We start from the raw sequence: 11,577 nt of genomic DNA on the forward strand, positions 1-11,577 counted from the left end.
GAGAAAGGGCCGGTTGACGATGTGACGTGGGTCACAGGGTGCTCTGTTGCTGAGGAGCCAATCTGTGTTGCAGCTAAGCAATCTCATAGGCTGTGACGGAACCCTAAGGGGCACAGGTAAGATGAAGCAGAAAGCCTCAGACCTCCTCAGAATCTGGGAGGCAATGAGAACTGTCCTGACGGCCGAGCAGCGACAGCTTCCATGGAAGTCAGGGGGGTGGGGAGGAATGACCACGTAGGAGCCCCTCACAAGCTTCCCAAGTTGCCATGGCTTGTGGGGAATCACTGGCTTTCTGGTAAGATCTAAGTGAGCTGCCTCTGGGGCCAAGGGAGAAATGTGCCAGGTGCTCTCAGGGACCAGCCTCCTGCAGGTTGTGGAGAAGAGACCCACTCTGAACTTGGGGAATCTGAGTCCCACATTAAAGCGCAGGAGGCATGTGCTCTGAGAAGTCCAGGGGCCTCATTCTGATCTCTGCTGAGATGAGGCTTCATGAGGATTTCTGGCCTCTCCTGTCCAGAGGGAGGCACTCTCTAAACTATCTTTCTCTATGTGATTTATAAATTCTTTGAGAAGAATTAGTGTTAGGACAATGCAGAGTGGGAGGACAAAGGAGGAAGTCATCAGCTTTGTCTGGTGGGAGTCTTAGGGAAGAGGTCTCAGAGAAGTTTAAGGAGAGCCTTGAAGGATAATATGTGTCTGGGGGTGATGGATCATCAGATTGAGGTGGGAGGGCATGAGGCAGGGAAGGACTGTGAGGTCTGATGTACCCCAAAAGTCTGGTGACACACCGTTACACCCTCTGGTGTGCCTGACAAAGCAGGACTCCGCTGCCAGATGGTGTGTGTCACCTGTGTGACTAAGAGCACAGAACAATGGTGGTCAACACCTCTGCTTTAGAAGGGAAGAAACACGAGATACCCATTGAGGATTCTTATTCTCCCCATGGAGATAAGTGAACAGTGTGAGAACCTTCAGAATACACTTTTAGCTTCCCAGGGCATTCTGGTCTTAGGACTGAGATGGACCAGGAGCTCCCAGACAGGGAGGCTCTGGGCTGGTTCTCTCCACAGATGGCCTGTATTTCCTCCGGGCCAAGAATGGTGCCGTCTACCAGACCTTCTGTGACATGGCCTCTGCGGGTGGTGGCTGGACCCTGGTGGCCAGTGTGCACGAGAACAACATGGCTGGGAAGTGCACGGTGGGCGATCGGTGGTCCAGCCAGCAGGGCAACAGAGCAGACTACCCAGAGGGGGACGGCAACTGGGCCAATTACAACACCTTCGGGTCTGCAGAGGCGGCCACCAGTGACGACTACAAGGTGGGTGCCACTGGGAAAGGGTGAGGACCTGAGTGTGGCTGGGCCACAGCATGCAGGAGGTGGGTTGGGAGGGGGGCTGCAGACATGGGGCTGGAGCAGAAGAGAAATAATTAATGTCTTGCATCCCAGTGTCGGGAGCCTCTCTGAACAGAAGCTATGTGCACACCCTTAAGTCCTGAGTAAAGGGGTACTGAACAGTTATTGCACCCCGCAATACATTGGGCTTCACCTCCATTGGGATAAGGAAGGTGTGGCTCCAGGGGTTGGTGTCACCTGATGGAGCTGAATTACACACTCCTCTTCCTTTCTAATCCTACCCCTTTGCCCTTTTTGGGATAGAATGTTCCATGGAATCTCCCCTTGTGTGTCCCCTATATAAGAATAAAGAATTCTAGTGTCTCTCTCTCTTTCCACGGACCCCTAAGATCACAGAGCCACCCCCTGATTTTGAAAAGGTACATCTGTGTGTTTGCATGCTTTCTTTGTCATTTTCTTAAGTTATTGAAATACTCAGATTCTGTGAACCCAGCATGGGTCACCAGCTTGGATAGATGGCAATATCCCAGCTTCCTCCCACAAGGCCATTAGGCAGCGGGGTGGTGGTCAGGCATGATCTGCTGAAAGTGAGTGTGTGTGTGAGCACGGCTGGCTATCTGTCCACCTGGAGCCCAGGACTGTCAGCTCAGTTGAGGGAGCCCATGTGTGTCTTTTGCCCCTGTGGGACATTCTGGGCTGGTCAGTCTCAGTGTTGGTTGCTTTCCAGAACCCTGGCTACTATGACATTCAAGCTGCGGACCTGGGCATCTGGCATGTGCCCAACAATAGCCCCATGAAGAACTGGCGGAACAGCTCTCTGCTGAGGTACCGCACCACAACTGGCTTCTTTGAGCGTTTGGGACATAATCTGTTCGGCCTCTACCAGGTACACAGGGCTGCTGGCTGGGGAGCACTTAAATATATGGGGTCGGGAGACAAATCAGCTCTCTGGAGCCATGTCATGATTGAGTGGCTGGGAAAATCAAAGCCACTTCTATTTGAGTGATATTTTAATGAGTTCACTGCAATATCATGCATATCCCAGAAACCACAAGTGGGTGTGTGTGAGCACAGGTACATCTGTGTGTTTGCATGATTTCTTTGTCATTTTCTTAAGTTATTGGAATAGTCAGATTTTGTGAACCCAGCATGAGTCACCAGCTCAGATAGATGGCGATATCCCAGCTTAGGGCAAGGGAAGAGGCCTAAGGGAGAGAAGAGAGGGAAGAAAGAGGAAGAGACACAGAGGACTTGGGACTCTTGGGGAGATCCTGCTATGGGGAGAAGGAGTCGTCATTATTAAGACTGGTTTCTGAGTAATGACAGTTGACTGGAGGGGATCCCTTTCCTGTCCAAAATGGCGGCTTATCTACTGTCCTTACAAAACTTTTCCTTTTGGTTCCTGCAGAAATACCCAGTGAAGTATGGATTAGGGAAATGTTGGAATGACAATGGCCCAGCAATACCTGTTATCTACGACTTTGGTGATGCTCCGAAAACCGCATCTTACTACTCACCTAATGGACAAAGTGAGTGTTTGCTCCCAAAGTCCAATCAGAAGTCCTTTCTTGAACTCTTGGTGAAAGAGGGAAAGAGGGTAAATAACAATGATAAAGAACTGCTAGACAGGGTCAGAGGTGTATACTTGTCATCCCAGCTACTCTGGAGGCTTGAGGCAGGAGGATTGCAAGTTTGAGGCCAGCCTCAATAACCTAGAAAGACCCTGTCTCAACATAAATAATAAAATGGGTTGGGGATGTGGCTCAGTGCCAGAGCAGCCCTGCATTCAATCCCCAGTACCACCACCAAAAAACCAAAAGCTAGTATTCTCTTATTGAGCTGTTATAATATGTCAGACTCATTCCTAGGAATTTGACATGATTCTGTGTCATTACATACAAGAAAATTATGCGGTTAGGATTACAATTTTCTCCATTTTATAGGGCATAAACCCAGCCTTCCTAAATACCTCCCTGTGCAGCCTCTTATAATAGTTAAGAAAAGGCAAAGGCTAATGTTTACAGGAAAGAACTAGCAAAGTGGTGAGGAAGATTTATTTTTATTTATGTATTTGTTTATTCTGGTCCTGGGGATTGAACCAGGGGCACTTAACCACTGAGCCACACCCCCAGCCCTTTTAAATACTTTATTTAGACACAGGGTCTCACTGAGTGAGGCCTTGCTAACTTTCTGAGGCTGACTTTGAACTCATGATCCTCCTTCCTCAGCTTTTAGAATCACTGGGATTACAGATATGCAACACTGAATCCAGTGAAGATTTATTTTTATTTTGAAGGATAGCTATTAATTTTCTTAAAAGTGAGGCACTAAGCAACTCACTGAGACCCTGTTCCTAAATAAAATACATAATTGGGCTGCGGATGTGGTTCAGAGTTCAAGTGCTTCTGAGTTCAATCCCTGATACCCCCTACTCTAAAAAAAAAAAAAAAGACTTTTTTTCAGTATAATAAAACCACAGAAATTAAGTCTCGGATCAGAAAATCAAAAGCCATTGCCTTTAAAAAAATTTTTGTATGTTTGTTAATGGGCCTTCGTGTTATTTATTTATATATGTGGTGCTGAGATTTGAGCCCAGTGCTTCACACATGCTAGGCAAGAGCCCTACCACTGAGCTACCACTCTTCTACTGTGGAGAGCAGTGACAGTATGGGAGAGCAGTGACTGAGATTGGGAGTCTCTGATAACCTCATGACTGTGGCATGCCTGGTGCCTTGGAATGTTTCTGTGCCAGGGCACTGGATGCTTAGCTGTTGTGGGAATGCCCTGCATGAGGAGGCTCTGTCTTATCAGCTTCCACAGTGATCTCAGGCACACAGCTCCCGGGAATAGAGGAACTCTCTTGCTGACTACACAATGTTTTCACCAGCTCTGTGACTCCCGAGCCTGTCCTCTTAATAGTACCTTTATAAATAGACTTTCTCAAGCACTCCACAAAGCTCCTAACATTGCACATTGCAGCTGTGGAAAAGCTGCATAAGTGTTTCTAGTCCTTTAACTTTCCTGAATACAAAGAATAATTCACGCAGAGTCTTTAACCTGATAATGAGACATATATAAATGGAGATTGCTGGAGTAACTCTTCAGACCTGCTTCTCCATCAGAGAGCAGCACTCCACCCGACCCCAGCTTTATCTTCAAAATCATATGTGTGTGTGTGAGTCTTTATTTTTCTTATCTCCCTTCACCCCTTGCTGGAACCTTCTAGTTTGGCCACACTGGTTGCTGCGCCCTACTGTTTGCTTTGACTTTAATGACAGTGGGAAGGCAGGTGATGCTGGGAAGACAAGCCCATGGTCACTGGCTGAGATGGGTGTCAACTGCAACAGGTGGCTGCATCTGACAATCGCTTAACCTGCTCAACTTTACATAGCGATCTTTCTTTCTATTTTCTTTTTATTTAGTGGTATTGGGGATTGAGCCCAAGGGTATTTTACTACTGAGCTATCTCTCCAGCTCTTTTTATTTATTTATTTTTTTGAGACAGGGTATCACTAAGTTGCTGAGGCTGGCTTAGAATTGACCATCCTCATGCCTCAGCCTCCTGAGTCACTGACATTACAGGCTGCACCACCATGGTGGGCCTAGTGAGCTTTCTGAACAGTCTAATTTCTCCCACAATCTTTAGGAAAACAAGTCTTCTGTGAGTTCCAGCCTCTTACTCCAGATGACAGAGGTTCCCTCAGGTCAAGGTCAGGGCTGGGATGCATCAACCACTGGCCAAAAGGGTGTGGGGCTTTGATGTTTGGCTGTAGCCTAAACTTTTGGCTTAGGGCATCTTCATCTGGTTAAAACAGAAAATGCTTCTAGTTGTTGTTGTTATTATTATTATTTAATACTGGGAATCGATCCCAGGAGCACTTTGTCACTGAACTACAGGTCCAGTCTTTTTTTAATTTTTAATTTTGAGATAAGATCTCACGAAATTACTGATGGTCTCACTACATTGGTGTGCTGGTGTTGAACTTGGGATCCTCCTGCCTCAACTTCCTGAGCTGCTGGGATTGCAGATGTGCGCCGCTGTGTCCTGCTCTAGTCACTCTTTTTAATACTTGGCTCTTGTTTGCATCTTCTTTTTCAGGAGAATTTGTTGCAGGATTTGTCCAGTTCAGGGTGTTTAATAATGAAAAAGCAGCCAACGCTCTGTGTGCTGGGATGAGAGTCACTGGCTGCAACACGGAGCACGTGAGTTTCTGGGAGACAGCAGCCTGCACACATGCGTGGGTCGGGGGGCATGTGCCTGCCTGTGTGGGATGTGCCATGTGTATCTAAATCGCTCTCTTCCCCACTTAGTCTCTTTACTCTCCTTTTTCCATTTTTCTTGGTGTGTTTATACATTCCAGTTGGCCTTGGTGCTACATATTCCTACACTCACAAGACATAATTTGACCACTTTTCACTTTGTCTTTTTCTCTCCTCCTCTTATCCTAGTCCTTCCTCTTTTCTACTGGTCTGTCCTCTATTTTCATGAGATGCCCCACTTTCCCCTTTTTCTCTTTAGTTTCTACATATTGGTTACTCTTTTAATGGTGCCATATGAGCAGAATTTGAATGGGGTCCATTTTATCAATGTTTTTAGTTTATAGTTAGTATGCTTTGGCTTGCTTTCTTCTTCCTTCCTTCCTTCCTTCTTTTCTTTCTTTCCTTTTTTTATCTTATACACAAGAGTGTATCTAAGGATGCTCTATTGGTGAGCTACATCCCCTTTTTATTTTGAGACATGGTCTTGCTAAGTTGCTGAGGCTGGCCTTGAACCTGCTATCCTCATGTTGCAGCCTCCTGAGTCACTAGAATTATATGCATGTGCCACCGTGTCCACTCAACTTCTGCTTTCTTAAAGAAATATTTCCTTGTGTTGAGGTCATAAGGCTATTGCAAATATAACATTAATACTGGAAAAATTAACATCTAGAGTACTCATCTTTATGTGAGCATGTACATATATCAATATGAGAATGTGACTTTCCTTCCTCCTTGCTGAGTCTCAGGCACCAGGGCTTTAGGACCTCCTGTACAGGCACAGGCATCCTGTGCTGTTTAGGACCAATAATAAGGTTTGAGGTTTCAAATGTACATTGCTGTATGCTCAGCCTTTGGGGTAAAACATTCTGTTACCTGGAGTTACGGTAAGGATTATATTCAGGAACAACCCTCGAAAGCCTTTTGAAGCTGAGAGTTTGTGCTATTGGGGCATGAGCAAGATGTAGGTTTTCCCCAAACTGCTTTTAGGGTGGCCTCCTCATTGGAGGCTAAAGTTTAGCTAAGTAATAGCATAATATCTTTCTAGGTGAGGTCAAACATCTGGCATAAGTTCTAAAATATTTCAATATATGTATTTGGATCTTCCGAAAATCTCCCTGATTTCTTTCTTATCTGTATTAAGTTGGGGAGGGGGGTCTCCTTAATTTCTTTTCCTTAATAGGTGATTTATTAAGGCCTTGTTTCATGAGAGTGATTGAGATTAGACCTAATAACAAATGAAAATGAAGCACTTTCCCTGATCATTTAATAATTTTATAGTATGTAGGCTAGTTGATCCATTTTAATGTTATATCTAGAATGCAAAATGGACAAATTAAGAGAACTTCCAATCCCTTCTTGAGAGACGGTCTTAAAATATCTTTATATCTTATAATAGTACCCTCTAAACAAGTCATATCTCTCAATTGTCCTTTGAAAATACAACCAAGTTTACTTTCCAGTGTAGAGAGTACCATATAAGTGTTACAATATATGTTATTGGTAATAGGTCCAGTCAGAGAACCCTGAACTATATAAATGAATTTTTAATTTGTTATTTTTATATTTTGAATTATCATACAGCTTTAATTTGGAGAACTCTGGTTTTGATTAAATGTTCTCTTAAATCTTGCACTTTAAAGATTCACATTCTTAGGAAGTAAATATAATTGATATATAGAAATTAGTAATAATTTTCATAATTATTGATTAAAAATTATTTGTTTTTAATTAGTTTTACATGACAGTAGAATGCATTTATGCACTTTGATATATCATATATAGAAGGGATATAATTTCTCATGTAGTCACATATATACCAACAGTAATAATGACGGTTTCCTTCTACTATTTTTCCTGTCCGCACATCCCCTCCCCTCCTCTCCCATCACTTCCCTCTGCCTAATCTAAGGAAATGTTAGTGGCCCTGCCTTATTGTGAATTAGCATCCACATATTAGAGAAAACATTCGGCCTTTGGTTTTGTGGGATTGGCTTATTTAGCTTAGCATGATATTCTCCAACTCCAACCAATTACTGCCAAATGCCATAATTTTACTCTTATTTAAAGCTGAGTAATATTCCATTGAGTTTATACACCATATTTTCTTTATCCATTCATCTATTGAGGGACACCTAGGTTGGCTCCATAGTCTAGCTATTGTGAATTGAGCTGCTGTAAACATTGACGTGGCTGTGTCACTGTAGTATGCTGATTTTAAGTCCTTTGGGTGTAAACTGAGGAGTAGGATAGCTGGGTCAAATGGTGGTTCTGAGGAATCTCCATACTGCTTTCCATAGTGGTTGCACCAATTTGCAGTCCCAACAGCAATGTATGAGTGCACCTTTTCACCACATCCTCATCAATATTTATTGTTGCCTGTACTCTTGATGATTGCCATTCTGAAAGGAGTGAGATGCAATCTTAGAGTACTTTTGATTTGTATTTCTCTAATTGCTACAGATGTTGAACACTTTTTCATATATTTGTTGATCAATTGTATCTCTTCTGTGAAGTGTCTGTTTAGTTCCTTAGCCCATTTATTGATTGGGTTATTTGTTTTTTGGTGTTAAGTTTTTGAGCTCTTTATATATCCTAGAGATTAATACTTTACCAGAGGTGCATGTGGTAAAGATTTTCTCCCAATCTGTATGCTCTCTCCTCACGTTATTAAATATTTCTTTGCTGAGAAGAAGCTTTTTAATTTGAATCCATCCCATTTATTGATTATTAATTTTATTTCTTGCACTCTAATAGACTTGTTAAGGAAGTCAGATCCTAGGCTAACGTGGTGAAGATTTGGGACTATTTTTTCTTCTCTTAGGCGTAGGGTCTCCATTCTAGTGCCTAAGTCTTTGATCCACTTTGAGTTGATTTTTGTGCAGGATGAGAGATAGAGGTTTAATTTTGTTACATATGGATTTCCAGTTTTGCCAGCACCATTTGTTGAATGGGCTATCTTTTCTCCAGTGAATTTTTTTGGCACCCTTGTCTAGTATGAGATAACCATATTTATGTGGGTTTGTCTCTGTATCTTCTATTCTGTACCATTGGTCTTCAAATCTATTTTTGTGCTAATATCATGCCGTTTTTGTTACTATAGTTCTGTAGTATAGTTTAAGGTCTACTTCACTTTTCTTGTTAAGGATTGCTTTAGCTATTTAGGGTCTCTTATTTTTCCAAATAAATTTCATGATTGCTTTTTCTATTTCTATGAAGAATGTCATTGGGATTTCAATAGGAATTGCATTAAATCTCTATAATGCTTTTAGTAGTGTGGCCATTTGGACAATATTAATTCTGCCTATCCAGGAGCATGGGAAATCTTTCCATCTTCTGAGGTTCAACCCTCAGCACCAAAAATAAGACAAAATAAAACAACACAACAACAACAACAAACAATGAGGGCCTACAAGAACACCTAACTCTGATGGGGGTGTCTGGGAAATGATTGCAGGAAAGGTAACTTCTGTGATGACTCTTGAGAGATGCATAGATAGAACTTCATGAATATGAGTGCAATTTATGTTGAATGAATAATGTATTCAGAATCATCAGTGTTTCAGAGGGCATGTGGCATTAAGGGGGCAGCAAGCTGTTTTGCAGTTTTGGTGCATGAGATGTATGGGGGGTAGTGACAAGGACTGGATTAGGAAGGGACCTCACATCACACCAATGATTTTGAACTTTATTCTATAGATGATGGGAGCCAATAAAGTACTAAGGGAAGATCAACTTGATCATTTTTGTGACAATCATGCTGGTAGCAAAGTGGTGACAGATTCTAATGAGATGAGATTAAGGACCAGGAGACCAATATTGAGGTGGTTGCAATAGTTCAGGCCTGAAATAGGGGAGTGCTGACAGGAGGAACAGGAGATACTGATGAATTCCAAAGATTATAAACTTATGTCCAGTTGAACACAGATGATATAAAGACAACAAATCTAGAATGAACTCATCATTTTCATTTGGGTAAGAGAATATCATTTATTAAGTTAGGGTTTCTGGATGATGAACAGGTTTGGGGTCAATGAAGGATACACAGTCATACACTGCTGCATAACAATATTTTGATCAATGACAGACTGCAAATATGACAGAGGTCCCAGGAGATTATATTACCTGTGACACCATGGTCATCTTAGTTTGTGTAAATACACTATCATGTTCACACAGTGTCAAAATTGCCCAAAGATGCATTTCTCAGAAAGTGTCCCCATTGTTAAATGACATCTGGATGTAATTAACTGTGTTTTGGTTGGGGGGAGCTTGAAGTGCCTTCAGAGAGGTCCCAGTGATAGAGTTTGAGCCCAAGAAACAAATGGACTGGGGATAGAGCTTTGGGGCCATCAGTGAATTGTTAGTTGTTGCAACATGCAACTAAATCAGTCAGGGTCACTCCAGGTGAATTGGGCTGGTTATTACATAATCACACAGACACAGAAAGTAGCCTTTTCTTGGGGTTCAGCAATGGTTCCTCAGCCCCAACTCCCACAAGGGAAGCAATAGAGGCAGACAAAAAGAGAGAGGGGAGCATGTTCTGAAGCCCTAATTATTGAGGAGGAGTCTTGAGAAAGTTCCACCAGATGAGGAAAGTGATTGGGTTTCAGGGGGGTATAGCCTAGTCTCATTGGGGGACACCCATCTCCAGAGCTTCATTCCCCTGCTGAGTGGAGGTGAGGTCCACTTGCTTTGTACACACCAGAAGCCAATTCCACACCTCCATCGCCCAAGGCTAACAGTATGTGCGCATCTCCTATGTAGCAGCTCCCGGCAATTAAAACTGTAGCCAAAGAGGATCAGAATCCTATAAAGGAGAGGGAAATGTGTCCCCCTTCAAGGGAGTAGCACTTAGGGATTTCATGAAGGAAGAGTCCAGCCAGGGGATCTGAGAAGGAATGTGCAGAAAAGTTGAAGGAAAGTCAGGAGGAGATGGTGTGTCACTAAAGCTGAAGATTAAGAAGTTTTCATGGGAGAAATAGATCAACACTGCCAATGGAGAATTGAGGAGGACCACATTTTCCCCTGGCTATGAAGGTCTTTGGGCTCACCAGCAGACCTCTCATCACCACCTCTTTCTCTCCTTGTTTCCTAGCACTGCATTGGTGGAGGAGGATACTTCCCAGAGAGTAATCCCAAGCAGTGTGGAGACTTCTCTGCTTTTGACGCAGATGGATATGGAACTCAGGTGCATTTCAGCAACAGCCGGGAGATAACAGAGGCAGCTGTGCTTCTCTTCTATCGTTGAGAACTTCAGACTATGGGACCCAGAGCTCTTCTCCCAGGGATGCGGTCCCAAGGATGGAGAACCAATTGCCCAGGAACTAGAATGTTAGTAGTAGAGGAATGAAGAATAAATCATACTAATTCAGGGATTGGTGTTTGTGTTATTTGACTTTGCATCCCTGAGACCAAAATATCTGTCAAGAACAACTTAGAGGAGAAAAATTTATTTTGGCTCATGGTTTCACAGATTCAGTCCCTGGTGGATCAAGTCCATTGCTTTGGGCCCAAGGTGAGGTAGAACATCATGATGGAAGGTGTGGTGGAGGGAAGTTACTCCACTTATGGCAGAAGGTGGGGGGAGGGGGGGGAGACACACGTGTGAGAGCGAATAGAGTAGGAAGGGGACTCTGGGAAGAAGATCCTTCTAGGGTCACTAGACCCCAGTGACCCACCTCCTCCAGCCATGCCCCTCCTACCTACAGTTACTGCCCAGTCAGTTCATACAGACTAGGATGGACTGATTAGTTACAGTGCTCACAATCCCGTTACTTCACCTCTGAGTATTCCTGAATTAACACAGGATCTTTTTATATAGGGAGTAAAGCACTGCAGGAGATTCCAAAAGACTGTCTATTGCTCTGAACTATTCTACTTTTACCACTTTTGGACTTTAGGGCTTAGGAATCCTGACAGGGGAATATGACATCCCCCAACACCCTTCAGGTAACCCTTTAAAA

The 11,577-nt window shown here is 43.3% G+C and overlaps 1 protein-coding gene across 1 annotated transcript; it reads left to right on the plus strand.

Moving 5' to 3' along the window:
* Window positions 1-1,018: 1,018 nt before the first annotated feature.
* LOC107147498 (intelectin-2-like) lies at window positions 1,019-10,987 on the plus strand (the record flags this gene model as incomplete). Its single annotated transcript, XM_015491996.2, has 5 exons — window positions 1,019-1,318; window positions 2,082-2,240; window positions 2,763-2,883; window positions 5,454-5,557; window positions 10,710-10,987. Coding segments are annotated over 5 exons (837 nt in total), but the record flags the coding sequence as incomplete, so codon positions are not given.
* Window positions 10,988-11,577: the final 590 nt, after the last annotated feature.

This window comes from Marmota marmota, unplaced genomic scaffold, assembly GCF_001458135.2.
Source record: "Marmota marmota marmota unplaced genomic scaffold, marMar, whole genome shotgun sequence".
Taxonomy (NCBI): Eukaryota; Metazoa; Chordata; class Mammalia; order Rodentia; family Sciuridae; genus Marmota; species Marmota marmota.